The sequence below is a fragment of the Rhamphochromis sp. 'chilingali' genome, assembly GCF_963969265.1.
Source record: "Rhamphochromis sp. 'chilingali' genome assembly, chromosome: 5".
NCBI lineage: Eukaryota > Metazoa > Chordata > Actinopteri > Cichliformes > Cichlidae > Rhamphochromis > Rhamphochromis sp. 'chilingali'.
In genome coordinates, this window is record NC_137932.1 from 11,313,727 (window position 1) to 11,336,638 (window position 22,912).

Genomic DNA, 22,912 nt, shown 5'->3' on the forward strand with positions numbered 1-22,912 from the left:
CATCACTTGTATTACAAACTATTGGGAAAAACAACACATTCCCTCTGATTCTGAGTAAAGTGTGTTGAAATCATGTCGACGTGTGGGAATATGAGAGCTAAGACTTCCTGTCTAATCATTACCATATGCTGGCCTGTGTGTCTGCTCTGTGGCTCACTGAAACTTGGCCAAGTCTTCATTTCAGCCACAGCTTGAAGTGATGCAGTGTATTTTTTTTTTTCCACAAAAAAACACAAGGTTGAAGACTCCAAATAATGTAATTAAATGAAATAGCTAAAGAGATTAAAAGAAAAAAAAATTGAAGACTCCAAGGCCATAACACAAGGATCAGGTGGTAGGTCTGGGTATAATCATGCCACAAAAATCATAACTGAAGCAGAGAAGAACCAGCCAGCAGCAAATGCTATAAGCACCATCTAGTGTTGTGGCTGCCTCAAAACAACTATTTTTTTTGTTTAAATCTATGCAAATGCATAAATTGTCCTTATTATTTGTTGATTTGAAAGAACCTAAATACAGTTTTTATTCAGAATCGGGTAGGAAAAATATGAAAGCAGCTGTTTGCACAGTCAAACCCTTGTCTGAATAAAGGTTCTTTTAAAAGAAGTCTTACTCATTGAACTCTGTCCGCTGAGTGAACTGCGCAGGCTTTCCACAGAACCTCCGGCCTTAAGCTTCGGTTTCTCGAGAGAGTCTGTGTCAGGCAGAGGGGATTGTGGAGAACCAGGGGCTGCATCTGGACTGGACTAAAAGACAAATGGAAAGGAGAGATCCAGATGTGTAACGAAGGAAGAGAAAGGCACAAATGATTTTGCATTCAAGAGACGAAAGCATGTGATAAACAGCAGGTGGACGTATAACAACAAGAAAAAAAAAAGAAAATTACGTAAGGAAGACAATCATAGCTTGGTTAAAATGCAGGTGAGGGTATGACAGGGAATGTCAGCATTTTTTGTTTAAGCCATTAATCAAATTTTTTACCAGCTAGCAGGATTAGGGGTTAAACATTTGCGTGCGTGAGGCAAAAAACAAAAACAGTATGAACCCATTAATTTATTCACACCATAATCAAATCATTAAACATAATGAGAATAGCAAATGAGGAACACATTAGTAACAACTAGATGAAAAACCTTTGATTATTGGTCAAGTCTTCTCAGCTAAGCTTTGAATGTCTAAAAACAATAAAAACATGACATCTTTTTATTGACAGTCGGTCAAATGTTTAGTGCTGTTTCTTTTTGAAAGAAAACAGATTAGAAAGATGTAAATATTAACCGCTCGTTCTTAGCTTTAGTCATTTATGATTTTTAAGAGCACATGTACGAAGACCCATTTTCAGCTGGCATCACTCCCATGCTCCCAAGTGTCACACTGTGCTACTTGATAAAGTTTATTATGTTCTTCCTTTACCTTAGTGCAGGTCAAACATCAGGCTTTATGAGATGATTAAAATTTCTTTGAAAATCAAACGGATTTCTAAATGAAGGTAAACATATTGATGTATGCTCAATCATCCAGGTAAGTAAATCTCCAAAAGTTGATTCTGTTCATCTGGACGTAGCGTTTTGTGGGAGACGCTACGCCCAGATGAACAGAATCAACTTTTGGAGAAATGAAGGTAAACTTTGGAGCAGTGATATATATTTTTATATAGTGACAGGTCAACATTTGCTGTTCGTGTCTCATAAATCCACTAGGTGGCACTGTGGTTTATCAAATAGCTGACAAACTGTAACATAGCAATTCATCTTTCTTCACTCCTCCTCAACCAGCATCTCCATGACTCATGTGAGGATATCTGGGTCACTTTGACCACCATGGCAAGCAGATGGCCGACTGCATGTTAATGACACGTCCTATGAGGTGACATCAAACTGTGGAGCTGGACAGGCCACTGGTAAAGTGAGAAGATGCCCAGAAAAATTAGGTCAGTGCAAAGGAGACGATCCTTTTAGACTCGCATACTTTAACTCTCCATCTCCTAAGTGCTGGCCTGTGGGAGGTTTGCATCACTCCCTGAGCTCAACTTGAAGCAAACACCCCACCCAAGACACTTAGTCCAGGAGGGGAACAGCAGAGAGAGAAATCCAAATGTGAATGTGACGTAGTGCTCTCTGTTTATCTTGTAACCAACATAAATACTCCCAACCCAGCCACAGCTGATGGACAGAATATGCAGCTTACTCTGCAAACATCCTTTAGATGTGTACACGATAGGACTGTTTTTTTAAAGCCTTATTTTAAATACTAGGAAAAATAAGGCCAAGATAGGGACAAATGAAGCATTCAAAAACTGCATCCACGTCTGCATCCATGTTATATTTATGTCAAACCTGCTCAGAAGGAGAGCTGCTGTACTTCTTCGACATGCGCTTCCTCATCGTCTCTTTCACTGACTTGACTTTCTTGCCCAGTGAAATCCGAGACGTAGTGGGGGATTTGACCACTTCTCTGTATATTGCCTCCTGCTCTTTACTCTGTGATCACAAGATAGAAAAGCGAGAGCAGAAAAAGACAGAAAGACAGATGAGAGGAGATGGGAATGAGACGTTACAGATTGCACAGGGTACGACTAGGACCAAGAGAGATCACAAAAACAAAAGGGAAATCAGCGCGATTAAGCGTAGCAGGAGAGTTTAGCTCGTGCTCTTCTGTTTTATTACCACTTACATTGGCCTCATTGCCTGCGTTGACCACATGGAGGGAACGGTTGGACAGGTCAAAGCCTCCAAAGCTGCATGTTCTCTGAGGGAGAGCCAAAACACAATCAAATGAGTCACACTCACCAGGCCACGTTACAGAACTTCCCCTTCCACACCCAACGAGTCAACTCACAGTGATTCATGCTCGGCACAACACGGCAGCAGTTTGATTAATGCGCATGGATGTATGGTTCGCATATATGCGAGGGCATGATGTCATATGGGACTGCAGACAGCCAACAGACATGATGTAACAAACTTTTATACTAGCTCCTCTTTAAAATTGCGAGTTATTGCTTGGTCCCAGTCAAATGAGCTGTTATATTGTCGGCTCCGAAAGGTCCCTGATATGCTCGGACAACATTAAGTTTTTCTTGATGTGGCTAAGCTACTTTTACATGTGGATATATATAGTCCTTGCATCTCAACCCAATGCAGTTGGCCATGGTTAGCAAACATGCACAACATATAGAGCCAACAATATATTAGTCTCGCCAGAAACATTTTCAGAAAGAGCCAACTGTTTCTGCTGAGAGGACAGAGAAATGTGGATTTTTTTTCTCAAGATCAAAAACTAAATAAAGGCAGACACAACAGAGAACTTCGACACGTAAAGAAAAAATAAATTCTTTCATTCGAATTGCTAAGTTAAACTCTAAACACAAAGATGGAGACACGGACATGCACACAAAGCATCTGCCAACAACGCTCACAGTTCAAGTGGGGCACGTGATGGCATTTCCCTTTTGCTTTCTGAGCAATTACAAAACTGCTCAGCTCAACCCTGAACAAGTGGGTGAGCGGTGCACATTAAGAAAATGGCCTTTCTACTTTACGTTTAATGCTGCGATCAACGCCACAGCTTTCCAGGAAACATAACCTGTTGCAAAGATGCTCATAAATAAGCCTGAATGTGATGATGGTGTTCAATGGAATGGACATGCACCCAGATAAAAAAAAAAAAAAAAAAAAAAGATGTTTCTTGGAGATAATTACAGAGAAAGAGAAGAAAAATAAAAATCACATCTGCAATAGAGGCACGGGCCAAAAAAGAAGACGAAAAGCAAAAACAGAAATAAGTGAATTCAAAGTTTTTGGATGAGAACGACCTCCAGTGACGTCACTAGAACACGATAGGATTCAGGTACCCTCAAAGCTGCAGGATAGCTCTACTACGTCTTTACCTCTATGTGTCACTATTTCTGCTGGTATACACAGATTATTGAGACACATCACTACTAGCAACGTGACTTTAAATTGTCCACCATTTTCGACATGTGACAGGGTTATGGTGACAATGCAGAGTCAAGTCAATAAGGCCCGAGTCACACAAGCCTAGAGACCACAACCATCTGGTAACCATCTGTCGTCAGGGCAAAATTAGTATTCCCCATCTGGTTGGCAACAACCTTTTTTTGGTCACTAGCTGATTTCCGCCTGTAGGTTGCACGGCAGTGAAACTGTGACACAAACTGGAAACCAAAGGCCTTCATATTAAACATTTCATCTTCTGAAACAAGCTGACTGCAGCACAAAGGCAGAACTTTTACTTTTCTGGTTTTCGTGGTAAGTTTTACTGCTGCTTTGGTTAGCAGTTAGCAAGTGTTTGCAAACAAGGTGGCATTTCTTATGTAAACTGCAGGCAACTGCAATCAATGCAGCACCCTTTTTGCGAGCAATTTCAGCTTAGTGACAGTGTGGAACTCTGCAACCACTCTCCAACCAGTTGGGGAATAACTGGTGGTGTATCATGTCCAATATGGTGGACAACTTTCGATCAACGTGCAAATAACCTCATAACCTCACATGACAAACCTCTATAGGGAAGGTTTGCCAAAAAGAACTAAAATATTTAAAATTCCACCAGACTACTTTCATTTGGGTTAAAGTCAAAAAAGTCATTACTGGCTTTTTACAATCACTGTATGATGATTAAGGTTTTCTGACCTTTCCATCATTTTGTTGCTATTCACAGCCTTATAAATGTGCAAGACAATAAGCATGGCGACTATTATGTCACTGAAGTTCACCTAACGAGTCAACCCATTCAATAAGTCTTTGAGTGTTATGTGCTGCAGTTATTATGAGGATGAGCAGCTCCGAGCTTGTACAACATCCCCTGCACCCACAGGGATCAGTGCGACTACTGATCTGTAAGTGCATGCGTTCCTCAGGGATCTGACATTTATAAAAGGCACTTATAAAACCTCTGCTGTAACTTAACCTCCCAAGTAGGGCACTGCGCTTTCCATAATCATTTTATATTCAGCTAAAATAAAAAGGCTTGAAGGCAAAGGCATTCGCTTAAAGGTCACTGAAGATGGCATTCTTATAAGGGCAGTTAGGTCTGACACTGATATGCCAGCTTTTGATGTTTTCAAGATAAAAGAACTTGTGCAATACCTGCATGTTTCCACACACACTATATTAAATGGGTACGTTTAATATAGGGTATGTAACAGCTGACCTGTTATCTTATTTGTGTATGTTTGTGCGACAGTCACCTATAAACCTCTGGGCTATTCTGCAACTTTGAAGCACACTGAGTCCTTCTCACACGAGGCGGCCGATTTAAACCTGTAGACCTAAACTCACAGACTTCTGCTGGATGCGCAAGAGCACACGCTTGGTGCAGCGGTCCACGCTGGCCGCCCACTTCCTGTCCGCCTCACGGTCCTCCTCCAATAGACAGCGCCGCTCAGCGCGGCTGAGTGTAACCGGGCGGACCAGCTGTGCCCAGTTGAGGTGACCGTACAGGCTCCGCTCTACCACATAGGTGATGTTGAGCTCACTGACTGCTGTTCGCCCACGCAGCCTGCGAGAGGGGAACACCCAGCCCCCTCCCCCACTTCCAAAAACCTTTGATTTGGATACATCACAGCGGACGGGGGAGGATGGGGTGACTGACAGGGGAGAAACGGGGGACTTAGCATTGCGCGAGCGCTGGTACAGGAGGTGCTTGGTGGAGTATGCATAGTTGGGATCAGGTTTCCGGTGCGTCCAGCTGCCGTGGTGCCGGCTGGCAGGTTGATGTTTGGGGCTGCCTTGCGGACCGTCATCCAGGGAGATCAGAAGGCGGGACTGGGAATGGGGTTTGGGGCGAGGTTTAGTCAGGCCATAGAAAGCATACAGGGCCTCGTTGCTACTTACCCCATGGGAGATGGAGTTCAGGGCCTTCCTCATCTCGCCATCAGTTGTGGAGCGTGACAGCTTTCCATCATCGTCCAATCCACAGCCATCGAGCTCTGAGAAGGAGGAGCCACTACCTGTCACACCAGGAATAGAGCCTCCCAGGGCACTGGAGCCCGCTGGGGTCCTCCTGGGGGGCCGGATAAGACCGTGGGTACTAGAAGACTTATTGAACGTTTTCACCAGCTTGTGTCCAGACCAGGTGTCCAAACTGCTGGAGGAAGGGGAGGTCGTCAGGCCATCTGTGTCTCCATCCAGAGAAAGCTGGTCATGGGTGAGTGAGGGCAGAGACGCCTCCTGGTTTAAAAGGGGCTTCTTTAGAACCCCAGTGTACAGAGCGGTGTTGTCTTCACAGGTGGGAGGTGTCTCCAGATTCATAAAATCTAAAGAAACACAAACAGTCAGTTAGAAAGTTTGTTACTCAGGAGGGTTAGACAGGAAAGTCTGCCTGAGTTAGCTACCTATCAAAAAATTTACATTCTTAAAATCTGAGAATCGGGAAACCCCAAAAACATTAAAACGCCTACAGCAGTTATTCGTTGAAATTAATGTAAATCCAATTACATTAACATTATTTAGCTGGTTGGAGTGTGTAATAAATCATAAAGATAATCAAGTAATCAAATGAATATATTGCTGCCAGACAGAATCACAAACCTTCGGAGGCATGTTTCTTGCCCTCCTCCACCTTGATGAGTTTTTTCCTGACCCGGCGTGTCGAGTTAACCAATTTGTGAAGCCTTTTGAATTTCACAGAGTCCTCTGATTGCTCATCATCTGACTGTTCACGAGACTGGTGGAGAGAGAGTGAGAGAGGGCTGATATTACAAAGAAGAAGACGAGAAAAGGTAGCTAGGGTCAATAAAAAGCAAAAAAAAAAAAAAATTAATAAAGAATTAAATAAATACATAAAGAAAAAAAAAAGCTAACACTGAAAATTTCTTTCCAGTTCAGCATAACAATTCATGGTTGCAGTTGTAACAGAAACAGGTGGTTTAAAATGATTAGGCAGAGAAGGTATAACACTTGGATGAATATGCTTTGAGATTTTAAGAGATCTTTTACAACGCGACAGATTGTGGAGCTCTGTTTAGGATGGCGGCAAAGTTAGTGAGGTGAGGGATGGAGGATTGGAGGGATGGTGGCACACTGCATTGTGTGAAGGTCATATTCAGTTGAGACATGAAATGCACTAAAACAACAAACCAGGTGGCATGTGATCTGGAGGAAGTGACAACCAAATGATGTAATCAATCAGTATTTTTTTTTTTTAAAATAGGTTATCTTGAGTTATGTTGCCTTCAAAGACTTTGTTTCAGAGGAAACCACTATTTAAACAACACACACAGACAGACACGACTTTTTTTTTACTCCAATTTCTATTTAATTTTACTTTTTATATATTGTTTTCAGTGTTATAAATTTTTTTTTACATCTTTATTAGCGTCATTACTTTCACTGCGATTTCATTGTTTTGTAGTGGTGATGTTTCGACTGCTGCGAGAACAGATAAAGCTTTTTGTTGTCACTGTCATGGAAACATGCTCCCAGCTCACATTCATGGGAACATCTTTTGCAAAAGGACAAAAGTGTATTTATCTTTTCCTACACATAAACAACCGTATCTTTAAAAAAAAAAAAAAAAAAAAAAAAAGTCAAATACTTTCCATACACACTTTTTTGAGTAAATTAACCCTCATGTGGTCAAGTGGGAAGAAAACTCACAATCCTATTACAATTTTCTTGTCCCCAAAACACAGAATATTAACATTTGCTTTTGTTGTACTAATGTAGTCATTTTTTAACCATTTTTTTTTTGTCAGTGTTTGAGATTAGAAAAGCATGCACACGCTTCTAAATCTGACAAGAATAATATGCATGCACATTTCTGCCTTTACGTTAACACGCAGTTTTATGCATCTGAAAGAGGAAAAAAGAAGAAAAAAAAAAAGGCTTTCCCGCCACCCTAAAAACAGACCACAGCTTGGCGCAGAGGCTGTTGACATATAGTCAGGATGATGTTAACAACTGTGGCTCAGTTTGAGCAAACATTTGACAGTGACCACAAATCCCAGACAACACCACACCAAGGCCACAACAACATGATGACTTTTCATTTTCTGCAGGTATGCAAGTACAAACCTTAACTGTTGCCAACGTGAAAAGGGAAAAACTACACATCATTCCTAAAAGTGTCATTGAGTAAGTCCGTGCTTTCCACTTCATCATTGCTTTCAGAGCTACATTTTAGGTCTGATGTAACCCTTCTTATTAATAGATAACACATGTCACACATGATCATATTTTTCATATATGTGGATATTGTGATAGACTGTGCATTTAACATTAAATCACTGAATGAAACTCCCACAGGAAAACAACTGTCCTGCACCTCTGCACGAATACAATGAAGGCCCCAAGGGTCCGATCAATACATTTTTATACTGAGCTTGAGCAGTGTGCAGGATATTTCCTTTTTTGAAACTGTAGTCTTCTGCCATGTCTGCCCAGAACACCAGACCACTCGTTTGGCGGATGACAAACCTGCAGAAACAGGCTAAGAAACCCCACTCCACTGTCCCTCCAACAACTTAACCATGTTGGTCTGACTGCTATGATAGCTTTTTCTACTTGCCATTCACCCTGGGTGATGTTTGAGTGCATTAGTTTCGTTAAATTCAATGTAAAGAGAGTCTTAGTTTAAAAAACTGGAAAAAAGTCATTTTATCATATTAAGAACTATGTGCAGCGCTAATGCCCTAGCAACGTCAGGGTTGAATGATGTGATTCTTCTTCTATTCTAATGAATAGAAGATTTAGAGGAGATAGTGACATAAATCCCAACCCATTCCCAAGAGGCACTATCCATTTGAATGACCACATAAACAGGGGAATGGGGACAAACTCAGAAAGAAAGCCTAGCAAAATGAGGACATAAATCAAGCTGGCCAAAAGGCTGCCATTTAAAACATGGGAAAAGTAAAAATGCAAACGGCGACTTTACAAACATCTATAAACAAAAGCTACGACTGAACGTCCTTTTCAGGCACACGAAAATTTCTCTGCAAATACAGAAAAAGAGCATTTACAAGAAAATCTAACAGTGAGCTCAGAAAACCAATAGAACTTACCACTATATTGGAAAAAGCAGGGCAGCACTTCCTGTGTTAATATTCCATAATTCAATCAAGCAGGATCATCAAATCCGTAGTGCCCTGAGCACATTCCCTCGCATGCACAATCCAAAATAATATCTGTGCCCCTGTGCACATGCAGGCAGACACAAACGCAGCCTATTTAGCTCAGAGGAATGAGGGACTGTTTGGAAGGGTCGTGCTTCATGGCTAGCAGAGAAAAGGCATGTTGTGCATGGAGAACAATCCCAGCGTTTGAGCCCCTCTGACCTGCCTTGGCCCCCAAATCGCTAATGGCCAGCCCTGGAATGCAGGTTCCGTTGCCGGGGCAAAAAAGACCAGAGAAAAACAGCATCAGGACGGAAAAAGTCACAGAGCAACCAAAAAAAGGTTTATTGCAAACATTTCAGCTACAACCATCAGCTGTATATTTGTGTCCGTATATAGCATACAGGAATGCACGGACGAGCAAATCTACTGATCTTGGAATTAACCTAATTCTATTCACTAGAGAGGAGAAAGGGCAGTATGTGACACCAATAGAGGCCCCAGCAGAGAAGAAATATTTCCTGTAATGGCCAATTCTGGAACATGGGGCAAAGGGAGATGCATAGCTCCCCCTTTCCTGGCCTTGGGGGCTGAGTCTTTATCTTAAGTCTCTGTCTCCCTAGTTTCCTCTCGGCTTCCAGCATTTGCCTCCAAGGGCCAAACTGTGTGTTCTGCTACACAATAATCCTTCAGTACTGTAACTCTTCCGTCTTCTCTCAAGTCTGTAAAATCCCCCAAATGATCAACCATCTTCCCACAGGAAGTGAGCCGCTAACAACAGAAAGTTTCAGGAGACTGACACGCTGATCAGCATACTGCACTACATCAAAGAACCAGATAACAGATACAGGTTATGCATGGCATAATTGACCTATTTTTCCATGTGAATGGATATCATCAATCATTACCCAGAAGAATAAATAATGGAGACCCTTGATGGTGTGAGAAAACTGTTTGGCATGGGTCTTCATTCATAAAGTTACTGATTCAGTCATATAAAGAAACGGCAATGCAGATCTGATTTCCATATGAATGCAATCGTTACTTAAGCTGAGGAGTCACACTGGGTGAATGTGCAAAAGTCTAGAGCATTAGTCACCGAAGCATGTTCATTCACTTAAATGAAAGATTATGGTACTCAAACTCTGCTTGGACTGAAATCTGTATTTGTCTGCAGAACATGGGGTCAACTTTAACAATAAGACCACCAAACGCATGTTCATTCAATTAGGTGGATAAAGGGGAGAAACAGGACAGGTAACTGAGACTCTGGTGAAGAACCGATGGCATTTTCTTTTCAAAACAACATACATGTGTGTGGGAGTTATTTTCAGAGAGCTTGGAATTTTTGTGTTTGTATAAATTCACTTCCTGCAAAGAAAAAAAAGTGGGTCACGCATAAAACTTTGCATGCTATTCCCAAGCGATGCCATACAGTACATTCTTTATAATCTGCGTGTTCACATACAACTGCCCTGACCACTGCAAGTCTCGATTCTGCATCAAGGCTGACCTCCATTTAAAAAAAAAAAAAAACACTCAAGCAAAACACACACACGTAGCAGCACATAATAATACACAAGAAAAGAACCGACTGATTGTCATCAAAATCCAAACAGCGGCCAACAAAGAGGTGATTGTCGGCGCTCCTACCTCTGAACACATAGCCGCCATTATGCAGCTGACTTTCGAACATCAAGTATCCTCAATGCTGAATGCTGCAAAAGTTTTGGAGTGGATTTTGTGTGCCTCTCCACTTGGCTTTCCAAAAGTTACAATTATAACCAACTGATGTAAACAGACCTGCCCTAAATTTCCACAAGACAATTTCCCTGTCACTGCAGCAGCCAATTATGACGTTTGGTGGGAAATTTTCTAATGAGATGCCCAGGCGAGGATTAAACTGATGACTAAAATATGGAAGAGGACTTTCAGAAAATTGCACAGTTCTTGTTCTGACTGCCAAAAAGAAAGAATGAGCAGAGCCTAAGGAAAACCAGAGTTGAGCAATGAACTGAAATGTTCAGAGGCAACATCAATACTACTAGGATGCACTTGACATGGTGGAGAGAATGCATATGCAGAGGCAGTTATGTTGTAGTTTGGCTATCGAATGCAGAACAGAGAGCGAAATATAAAGGAAGAAAAAAAAGGAAATTCAAGAGTAAAGTTGAATCATTCACATTTGGATAAACACATTCACATATATAATCAACTCAATGTCGCTGTTCTACATCCCATCCTTCTCCTGTGAAAGTTTAAACTCAAAGTGAGAGTGGCTGAGGTGAGAGTGTTAAGAAGAGGGAGAGTAAAAGGGAACAGATCAAGGCTTTGATAGGCTTGGGTAACGGAGGAAGGGGCAGGGGTGAGGGTGTACTTACGTTGCAGTTTGAGGACTGGTTTAGATTGGGTGCAGATCCGTCAGCCCACTCTGCAGTGTCAGTACTGCTGGACTGTCTGCTGCGCTCATACTCCTTCAGCTACGTGGAGAAGAAGAGGTCAGAGAGGCAGAGGAACAGGGCGGGACCACCCACTCTCACCCAGCATGCTATGTCTCACTATATACTAGACTGGAAAACATCAGCAGTGTGCATTCACGAGGATAGAATGGCTACTATAGTTTGTGAACTGACGGCTGAAGCCGGTGACCATGAGGGAAATTAGCAAGGTTACTGATTTTATAAACAGGTCTCTGCATCCTTTCACCATTTTTTTTTCTTTTTCAGATTCTATGATTGGTTTGACAGAATGTCAATCATAAGACAGGTAAAATCCTCCAATTTAAAATTAATATCCTGGAAGAAAATAAAAAGACATGTAAAAGGAAAATTAACATCTGCCTTTGGGAGAGCAATCCAGTCTTCTAACTCTGATGGCCCGGCATGCTACCCAGGAGAAAAGCACCATAAATTGAAATTGACAGAAGGGGAGGAGATGAAGAAAAAAAAAACAGACGACAGAAAAGTCACAAACCAATCAACAGATATTGATTGAGAGTCAGATCAAAATGAAAGTGCATTGGGGAAAAAAATGGATAGGACAGCCAAATGAATATCCACCATGTCCAACTAAAGAGAAAGACCACAATGCACCACAGAATCCCTCCAACAGATGGGGCTATTGAGCTACTATGACCGTCAACCTCGCAAGTATGAGCTGAACAACACACCCACACACTCCAAGAGCTCACACTCCAAAATCCCTGGACTCCTCAACCTCTGGAGACACCATTAAGTCTGGAGTTATGTGTGTGTGCTGTGTGTGTGCTGTGTGTGTAAAGAGGACAATGCAGGCGCAAAAAAAAAATAAAAAATAAAAATAATATATATATATATATATATATATATATATATATATATATATATATAGGGAATATATATAGGGTAAAAAGGGAGGGGGTTGGTTAGTAAGAGTAAGTCGTTTTAGAAAGCCAGAGCTGCTGAGGGAGTATGAAGAAAGGGAGGGTTTAAAGAAGATTACAGCCCATCAGTCGTTGGGGCATGAGGGTCGATGAGGGAGGGGATAAAGTGCAAGAGACAATGAGGGAGGTTCCTACCCGAGCCAGAGCTTCTTCTACGGTGATCATCTTCTCTTTCACCATCATCATCAGCTGGATCCGCTCCTCATCGCTCATGGTGATCTCGCTGGCCACGTAGCCAATATCTTCTCCTGATTGTGGTAAAGACCAATGAGCAAAAAGGAAAACACGAAGCAACAAATATCTGGTGAACCTAATGTGTACAATAGAGCCGCACAAACCTTTGGACGTCTGTCGTACAACGGGTTTGTGCTGAGATTTGCGGAAGTTCTGCCAAAAAGATTTGTTCTTCTTCTTACTGTCCCATTTACCTTAAGGGAGGAAATAAAAGACGAGGTTACACACAAGCAAGAAAACACAATGAGCATGAGAAATACACTAAACCGGGTTATGCACTTTGCTGTTTCAGGAATACAGGAAAGAAACTGTTCGGTTCAGTGTTTCAGTGCTTTAAACACGAAAACTAGGTCAGTCAAAACAACTCAGTTATTAAACACTAGTATGTACTCTACAATGGTTAATCCTGTAATGGAATTTCATTAGAATTACTCTGTCTGATAAATGTCAGTGTCTTTTAAACCACAGCTTGAGTTTATATCAAAGGCAAAATTGACGATCCCACTATGACATCATCAGGATTTTACTTCTCAAATCTAACAAACCTTCTCCTGAGCACAGGAGACAAAATATAACTGTTTTCATAAGATCTCTACCCATGACTGGAATGTGTTTCACTCTAAAATTTTATATGTTTACTAAATTAATTAATGTAAAACTAAAATGCAATATTACACTTCATTCAAACTTCTGCTGCCTCATCGTCCAGACCTGAGAAGGTGTGAATAAAGATGTGAGTATGATGCTGGTTTTAGGTGTGAGAGATCCTGAGGTTAAACCACACAGGGTACCCACTTATGCTTCCACCCTGCTTGATGTAGGACATGTAAAATGATATTGGAGGTTTACATAAACAGTTATTTTGCCTCACCTACGCAACCAAAATCTAAACAGATTAAAAACAGCAAGGAGATTATGATTACCCTAAAAGAGCATCAAAACGTAGTGACTATCCCACAGATAGTGTCAAAAATAGGCAATTTAGCCCAGACACTTTGCACCGTTACTGGAAGTCCAGCTGGGTTCAAGGTGGCATAATTGTATATTGACTTGAAATCTATTTACCTCCAGATCCATCTTCAGAGCTGGACTTGTGTAGAGACATTCTGAAAGAAAACAGAAAAATATCACTGTTTAAAAAAAAAAAAAGAAAAATTTACAGTGTCTCTTCTAATCTCAGTGAACCACATAAAAAGAACACTGATGCTCAGCGACAATTATACACGTTCAGGGAGTGGGTCTGCATTTCTGTGTATCCACCACTTGGGGTCAGTGATGGTACTTTAGTGATTTAGACCAGGCTCCTGAGGCTTGAGAGGGAGAGGGAGGAAAAGAGATGTGGGTAACAACACCCCTGCTGCAAAAACAAGTGGGTAAGATGAAGATGGCAGTAATACAGAAGTGTTTAAGGAGCAGTACAGAAAGCAGGAAGGTCAACAAGACGAATGGAAGAACAACCATTTAACAGTGGTGCGCAGATTGAAGAGGGAAAGTAAGGAACTGAGGAATAGAGAAACAGAAGGAGACAGATGGGGTAGGAGGAGGAGGAGAAACCACAGGGCAGACTCAGCCTGTTTGTGTTTCCACTTCCCTCCACAGGATAGACAGTCACGAGGAAGAGAGATGGGAGACTGAAACTAAGGGCATAGAGAGAGATAGAAATGGAAAATGTGTGAGTAAAAACAAATACCCCAATGTGCGCATAAATCTGTCTCAAAAAAAAAAAAAAAAAGAAGTAAAAGCCTCTGGTAAAACATGAACTGCGGTGTTCTGATGAAAAAGCCATGTATGAGCAACCTCTTGCCATTTTCTCGAAAGTTCAGCAGCATGTTGGATCTCAGCTGACTCCCTGGTTATGCAGAAGTTGACAAACCACATCAAGAACTCTATTTTGGTCTTAAAAGTTGTGGATAAAGCAAAAAATATTGAGTTTTCATGTATAATAGTGTGGGAGTGATAATGAGTGGTGGTGGCTGCACACTGTAAGCTGTTCTTTCAGTTAAATGGAAATAAATCACAGGGGGAACAGAGTACTTTAAATTTATCCAGCTGATAACCTAAGAGACTTATTAAGCTAATCTCTCTTCTAAAGGCATGTCTCGCTCTTTTACCGTCTCTTACCGGCCGGTTTTCACACACCCGTCTGTGAATTCAGCCAACTGCGCACGTGCATACAGCTGCTGAGTCACACACAAAGACAGGTGGTTGTCGCTGAAGCATCATGAAAGAGAGTGACGGGATCAAAACAAGATGAACAGGTCACTTTTCCTCTCCAGTTGGTACACGGCCCTGTATGCGCGCGCATGCGACCACGTACATTTGTTCAAATATGGTAGCCCTTGTCTAGGTGCAATGGGAAATCTTTGCACGGCTTAAAGCCCGGCTGCCATGGCAACGTAATGAGATGCTAATTGAATGGATGCCTGTATGGTTTACTCCTCTGCTCCCCCTCCCAGACAGGCTAGGGCCAAAGCTAATGCTAAAAGAACTCCCTCAATAGAAGCTTTTCTGTAGCGGCATCGTCACCCCCCACCCCACCTTCATGCTCTATAAATTAACCTCCCATGCAGCGCACAGAGACATGCACTCACGCGCACACATCCGCTCGCTAAAAGAGCCTGAATGTCTTCCAAAAGTGTGTTAACCCAGCATAGTGTGGCTAGGCAACTTAATTGGTTTAACCTTAAATCTTTGGCATGCCTTCCTATTTCAATTCTCCTCTCTGCAGTGAGAAGGGAACATGTAACTGCTAACAGAGGTACTGTATAACATACAGTATCTCTACTATGGGTTGAACCTGTCCAGGACAAGCACAGGTTGCTTCTCATGATGTGTGTACAATATGAAAATTAAAGTTACCATGTGTTTGCTTATTTAAGCCCATATTCACTATGCGTGAATGCTTGCTTTGCGCTCTGAAAATGATATGTTTGTGAGCACTATTCCTAGCTGGGATGAACAGCATGAGTAATTTTCAAAATGATAAGCTGCAAGTACCATTTGTGTTACAGTACAGGGCTTTGAAACTACTGCAGATATGTAATATAGCTCATATGCTGTGTGACAGAGGTGCTGTCTAGAGCAGATGATGATAAACCAGCACATGGGAAGATTTGAACACAGCTGTGTGAGCTCATGTTTAATGGCATCTTACTGCCATTTTTTTGCACTGCGCTCAGGTGAAATTACGGGAATGGACGCATGTTTGTACACAGACACTGTGTTTTTTGTGTGGTTACAAGGTTGGCCACCTGGAGCAAAGCAATCCCCGGTGTTCTTGACGAAACAATGAGAGGTGACAGTATGACGGTAGCAGTGTCCACAGGAAGAACAGAGGGACGACCTCTTTAGGGAGTCAGAGAGGTCACTGCAAAAGGGAAGGCAGGAAAATAGAAAATTATGCGCTTAGCTGAAAAAGTACGTGGATATCAACTACGAGCGCACTTTCCTGTCGTTCAACTTGCCATCTACTTTGTTCAACTTAAGGCTACAATACTCACCAGCACAAGGTAAATGTGCTGACAAGGTGCTTTAGTTTCCCAACGTGGTGCTTGTTCTGAAACCGATTCTTCCATCTGATTATTGCGCTTTCCAGCAGCACAGATGCCTCTAAGCGCACTAGCATTTTCAAACCCAGTTGGAGCCGCCAATTCGTATATTCTGTTTCTGCATGTGCGTTTTCATCAAAATCCATTTACCTCTTTTTTTTTTTTAACCTTACTGATAAGCAAGGTGCCCATTCTGCACAGCAATATCCACCAACCAATCAGCTTCCAAAAACAGGATGTTGCAAACTTGAATCTTTCAGCCTTCTGGGAGCTCTCTGTCAACACCACTTGTAAACCCGGCACAATCAGAGCTGTGCCCACGTCTTGCCAACAAAGTGACATAGAAACAGGGAAAAGAAGGGTGACTCCAGCCCCTGGATGAAGACTGGGAAATCTTATCTGCCTGCTATTGTCCCGCAAAGAGGCGACAGTGGGGTACCCGTGCTTGTGCGCATGAACGTGCAAGCGTGCCTTTTGTGCGGCTGTAAGGAATCGGGTCCCAGGAATGCACGGGGCATGCCTATCAGTCTGCCTGCACATGATAAATCACTCCACCTGAAATCCATTCACCATGGTGGAAAGTGGACAATGGACAACTTAATAGAGAAGAGAACTGGGGTGAGTGGGAGCAGACAGGCTGCCAGTGAATGATAGATTAAAACAAAGAGGGTTATTACAAGTGCGATGTGGGAAGTTTTGTAATTTAAGAATAAAAACTCAGAGAATGGTAGGTTTACAAGTTATATTATACACACACATATATATATATAAATATATTTATTGGTGATGGTAAGGGAAAGAGAAACCATGCAACGCCTGAGAAAGAAACCAGACTGACAGTAAGAAAATGGATAATATAGTACAGTTAGGGGCTCTTTTAGGGTCTCTTTCAAACAGTAGAGAGACGTCATTTTGGCATCTGGATCCCATCATCTTCTGCATTTGTCTGTGCAACATATAAAGCCATGGGAATAGAGATCATGTCTGCGGTATGCACTTCACTGGTCATCACGTGAAGATGGCAGCTCCACCGGGGCTGATTACTTTCCTAAAATTTGGGGGTTTTCTTTATCACTACCAATGACCAACACTGCCCAAGGAGCTTATTTTGTAACGAGGTCTTTACTAGACAACTCGTCATGAGGAAACAAATATATTCTTAACATGCCGTCTCATTTATCAAACATACGTGGCCATAAAGCGACCGTGTGTGTGCGATCAGGCCATTTAGCCAACTTGGATCGCTTTAAATTTGCATAGCATTGTATAACAGTGACCTCATGGTGGGCTACGACCTAGAAATTTTATGCAAGCAAAATACAGTGGTATTCAAAAAAAAAGAACATACTTTTGTGTAACAGGATCCAGTAAAAAGGAACCCCACCCATGCCCAGTTCCATCCTGCTCTTTCGTTCATGCTCTTTTGCTCTAATCTTTTGGCCATCACCCTCTCCGTCTCCCCCCCCTGTACATCGCAGAACACAAAGGCAGGAAGGAAGTATAGACGGCCTGGAGAATAGAGAATGGCTGCTGGTCCAAGCGAGTCAGCCAGAGGAAGCAGTCACTGGGTTTCCTTTAACTGCAGCAGCAATGTGAGCAGAGAGGCATGGAAGACCAACTACATCTTTTTCGAGACGTCCATTAGTGCAGATTGCTCCTTAACTTTAAACTCTCTTGAAAATGACCTTCTAAATAGTCAGTGGGTAATGTTTTATTACCATCATTAGAGCAAATATGCACACGTAAACTAGCATCTTCTGCTTTAAAAAAAACAAACCAAAAAAACAAAACAAGGTTCCACATAATAGATCTACCAAACACATTAGCTGTGTCTGAAGCTGTGTGTATTTCTCTCCATATTTAGCCGTGGACATGAAGAAAGATTTTGTGTGCAGGCATGCACAACTTGATATGAGCCAGACACAGGCTGCAAATTGTTTGGAAATGCAGCAGACAGACATCTCAATCCAAGCATACTTCACAGATGCGCATTTGCTACAGTCACATTTTATCAGGGACAAAAATGGAAACTTACTTTCTGTCCGTTTCAGGAGTGGACACCTCGCTGCTGAAGCCTAAAGATTCCTGGAGAGAGAGACAAGGAAGGGGGTGGAGGCACGTGTCAGACTTTTGGTAACAATGACATCTGACATCTGATTTCTCTGTATCTATGAAGCGCCTTGAGGCGACTTTTGTTGTGATTTGGCGCTATATAAATAAAATTGAATTGAATTGAATTGACGGTATTTCACAAGTGCTACTCTTATGCAGGTGTCTTCGCCTACCTGGATCTCATTACGGAGCTGCAGAGAGGTGCTGCTTGGGTCTTGTTTCTCCTGAAAAATTAGATGGGGAGGAGTGAGAAGGTCAAGCATCACAATCCAAGAGGCAAAGGAGCAAATCACAACACCGGGAAAGTAAAATAGTTCTTTAAAGAAAGCTAAAGACGAAAGGATAAAAAAAAATAAAAAATAAAAAATACAGCAACAGTGGAGGGAATGCTTCACAGTGCACTCATGCATGTACAGACGGTTTTTTTTTTTTATTATTGTCAGAGTCAGACATACTTGAAAAGGCGTCAAAACAAACACAAGCATGTGTGTGTACACCAACAACTGCTGCTGGGCAAGTCATGACTTGCTTCAGGCGCCCCAGTCTGCGTGAACAGTTCTGAAATGTAACTCTGCACCTGCAAAACTGGCTCCGTGCATCTGATTTTGTAATGACAATTACATCAGTAAACTCGCTTCACTCAAGACAAACACCTGCTAGTTTGCCTCTTATCTTACATTAGAATACAACATGCCATATTTGACTAACTGCACAGGCAGACATGCAAAACAGACATCCAGACCTGGCTGAGCTTTGCTCGTAAATTTAACGGTGGCTTTCACTACAACTGTATGAAAACAATATAAATCGCATTTATTTTTAAACTCTCTTTATACACAAAATGTTGCCAAGTTTTTCCAGCTTTTAAACTCGCTGTCAGTGTGTTTGCACTACTTGGCTGGAGCTAATGAATGTGTCTGAAGCAGGTGCATTTATAACAACTCCAGATACAGATGTGTCTTGAATAAAGTGCTGAATAAAGGCAGACACTGAGGCAGATACCATCACAGCGAGTCTGCAACAAGATTTTAACTTGCAGCGTGTGAGTATTAATAGCCAATTAGACTCCTTGAGGGAATGGCTGACTACATAGTTCTGGCGGCACTCTTGTGTCCTTTTGAACTGTCAAGCAGGAGATATCATGACTCCCTATACTGAGACTTGCCCAGTGCTACCACTGTTTTTAAACTTCAGGCCACTAACCAGCACAGAAACAGACACAGTCAACAACTTGCTTAAGGCTGGTGAGCATATTTTTTCCAAAGGCTCTCAGGCTTGAAGACCCAACATCTGAGGTTAACATCAGGACAAAGCTCTTATTTGCTGAAGGTCATACCCCTACTCGTTGCACAGTTATCATTATGTGACTTCACTCTTAATTTGTTGTCATCCCTTCTATCATGTGAGTAAGCAAGACTGGAAAAGACCCCATTAGTTGCCTTAATTTGCAACATATGTAAGAAAATGTCAATTATAACATTGCTAAAACTACTAATGAAGCACTAATAAATGATCAGAGTATGCAGGGCTTGGGTTTGGGGGTCTTCAACCAGATGGGTCATCGAATTACAAAAAAGGTGAAGACCCTCGTGAAGACCCCTTTGGTTTGGGTCACTGTCAGCAACATTTATGAGATTTATCAGGTCCACCTAAGAATAGAAACCAAAATCTAAGACAAGTTCGCACTTCCACTTTCTTTCTGTCTGACCTTTATTATTTAGCAGTTCATGAAGAATTACAGGAAACAAGTCCCGATGTAAATGCTGATATTACATTTTTATTTTTGGTTATTTTGTCTGTCCTATTATATTGAAATTGTCCAGGATTTCTTAACACATCTAAAATTAAAAACTATTTCCCCATCTTTCTACAGAACTCTAAGCTTTCCGTTTCACTGGCTCTCTCGCTGCAGGATAACAAACACGATATAGGGGATGGTTGAGGGTTACTTGGACTGTCTTGACTTCTACAATCAGTAAAAAATTCTCTATTATAAGCCCATTAACAAAAGACAAATGTAATCTAGAATTTCCCCGAAATGGAGAGCGGGAAAGGAAATTGGCATCCTCATCCTGCATCTCCACACCCAGGTATTAAGCTGTAGGACAGCAGTCACGGGAAGCATAACACAGACAGTTTCCTACAGTTAAGAGAGTCACGCTTCCTAATCTGGACGACCTCCAGTTTAACCTTTTTATATTCATATAATGGTTGAGGGAGTGCAATCCTTCCACACTGTTGCCCCATGAACATGAGTAAGGCATGAGCAAGTGTATTAGTCAGGAGTGACATAACTACCTTTAAGCGTTCTTTGGAACTTTGGAACAACCGTAAGTTGCAAGTCAAATGAGCAGAGGACCTGAAGTGCTAAAGTGGCTTAAAACCTCTAAATTAGCCCAAGTCCCACAATAACCACACACAACTGAGAGGTGGCTGTAAGGATTTTAGCGAGACAGTCATTAAACAATCATTTTTGCTAGGGCTGAACGATATATCGCATTTGCGATAATATCGCGACATGATCAAGTGCAATTTTCTAACCGCAAAGGCTGCGATTATACTCTGGACATGTCCAAATTCATGGGCTGCATCCTCCTGAGGCCGCATTTGTAGACCGATTACGTCACAGCGACGCGCCGAAGGCTGTCCAAATTACTACCATATCCCAGAATTCATAGCGCGGCCCAGCCAAACTCCAGTTTCCAGCAATGGCGGCCGCTACTAAGTTTTAAAATTACTCATACTAATCTTTCTGGGTCACAAAATAAACTTTTAACATATTTTCAGGCGAGAAAGTAGTTGTGTAAACATCAAATATCTGCTCGATTTATCAAGATATCCCATATTTGCAAAAGTGCTTCGACGTTTTCAGAGGCGTCTGCTACCCACCAGCTCGACAGCTAGCCGGGAGCTCGAGGGTTACTGATGCGGCCGAGAACGGCACAACTCCCGGCACATCATTTTCAGATCACCGCGGAGTTTCGCTGCTCGGGTTAAACGTAATATATAAGTCACTTAGACAACCTAAAAATGTTATTGTTGGGCTTTTTTCAGTGTTTTGTTTGTTCGTGAGTAAATCGGTTTGGCTGAGATTAAAGTTATTAGATTAGATAAAATAAAACTTTATTAATCCCCCGGGTGGGTTCCTCCTTGGTTTTCACACAGCTGACTAAACGTCAAACAGAAAACTTATTAAACAGAAGTATGAGACAGTCGAGAATTTACACCAGTGTCTGGTTATATTTTAGATAGCAAGAAGCAGACGGCCGAGTTTATTAAACTCCACCGAGACAGCGGTGACGCTAATCAGAACTAGACCGTCCAATTTCACGCCTTTAAATTTTAAAGGCGTGTTTGTGTGTGTGTTTATACAATTGCTATTATGTTTGCACTTTATGTGTAATGTTACTGACTGCAGAGATCAGTAAGATGTGTGTATTTTTTATTTATTAGTTTTATTTATTTAATATTATTTTTTAATTGAATAACTGTCTAGTAGTTCACAGATGTCGAAAAACTGAGTGTGGTAAAGCCACTGATTTTTTTTATGTATATTTCTGCAATCTGCACATTGTACTGACTTTCATTTTAATGTTTACACCAGGGTTCCTTGTCAGCACTTTATGCTCAGATGTTTGTAAGCTAAAAATAAACTATTGTGTATGTTCAAATATACTGTTGTGATTGAAGAAGTTAAATAAAAATGTCAGTCATCAATTCATGCATCACCTCATGTCATCATAACAGAGGTCTGTCTTCCAGGAAAGAACAGTTTAAAATTAATGTAATATAGTATTGGCCATACTATATGATGTATTGCTTGTCTTTGTTTAATAATACAGAAGACAAAGACCTTAAAAAATAATCGCATATCGCATCGCAATCGCAATATTGGGGCAAAAAATCACAATTAGATTATTTTCCATAATCGTTCAGCCCTAATTTTTGCTCAACACAAGTCCTACTGGCCATTTGTGTATTTGTCTGTTACTTCAATCAACGAGACAGAGACATGTGACTGGAAGCTTCTTCGTGAAGTAAATCAAGTCATGTCGGAAGACCATTTAATTTGTACATCCCAGGGAATATGGGGATTCCCATAAGTCAAAGAGCAGGTACACATCTACAGTCGTGGAAGCTTGTTTCTACAGTCACCAAGCTGCACGTAAGGAAAATCTCGGAAAGGACTGTTTGTCTTTTTTCTTGCAAAGGCAGAGATTACGAGAGACAAAGACACAACACATTCATCCCTTAAGCAAGCACCACTTTGGCAGCTCTATTTAAACAAATGAATTGTGCAGAATATTGTGGACCCACGTTAAGAGGGAGGCTGTGAATGAGGAGTATACTCCCATGCAAACACAGTGCACAAACGCTTTCTAAAAGGTAGTGGTTGGCTGGTTTTGCTATCAGATCCTCTTTGCGGCTTCTCCGGACAGCAGCTACAGGACAGATACCAGTTTCACCAGTGGGTAACTGTAAGCACCATGCCAGCTCGTTGTAAAAGTGATTTTAATGTAC

The 22,912-nt window shown here is 41.6% G+C and overlaps 1 protein-coding gene across 9 annotated transcripts in view; it reads right to left on the reverse strand.

Annotated features, from left to right (window-relative positions):
• sash1a (SAM and SH3 domain containing 1a) overlaps positions 1-22,912 on the reverse strand; it is a gene marked incomplete at its 3' end in the record, with an annotated part of 169,927 nt that overhangs the window by 12,359 nt on the left and 134,656 nt on the right. For 6 of the 9 annotated variants that reach the window (XM_080882100.1, XM_080882103.1, XM_080882105.1 and 3 more), the window contains 11 exons: positions 18,565-18,615; positions 18,315-18,364; positions 13,797-13,837; positions 12,836-12,925; positions 12,633-12,745; positions 11,458-11,556; positions 6,552-6,687; positions 5,301-6,277; positions 2,674-2,748; positions 2,337-2,480; positions 614-746 (listed from right to left, as the gene is read on the reverse strand). In XM_080882100.1, the coding sequence (XP_080738226.1) occupies positions 614-746; positions 2,337-2,480; positions 2,674-2,748; positions 5,301-6,277; positions 6,552-6,687; positions 11,458-11,556; positions 12,633-12,745; positions 12,836-12,925; positions 13,797-13,837; positions 18,315-18,364; positions 18,565-18,615 (1,909 nt within the window). The remainder of the gene's footprint in view (positions 1-613; positions 747-2,336; positions 2,481-2,673; positions 2,749-5,300; positions 6,278-6,551; positions 6,688-11,457; positions 11,557-12,632; positions 12,746-12,835; positions 12,926-13,796; positions 13,838-18,314; positions 18,365-18,564; positions 18,616-22,912) is intronic. The other 3 variants (XM_080882104.1, XM_080882108.1, XM_080882101.1) reach the window with 2 other exon arrangements.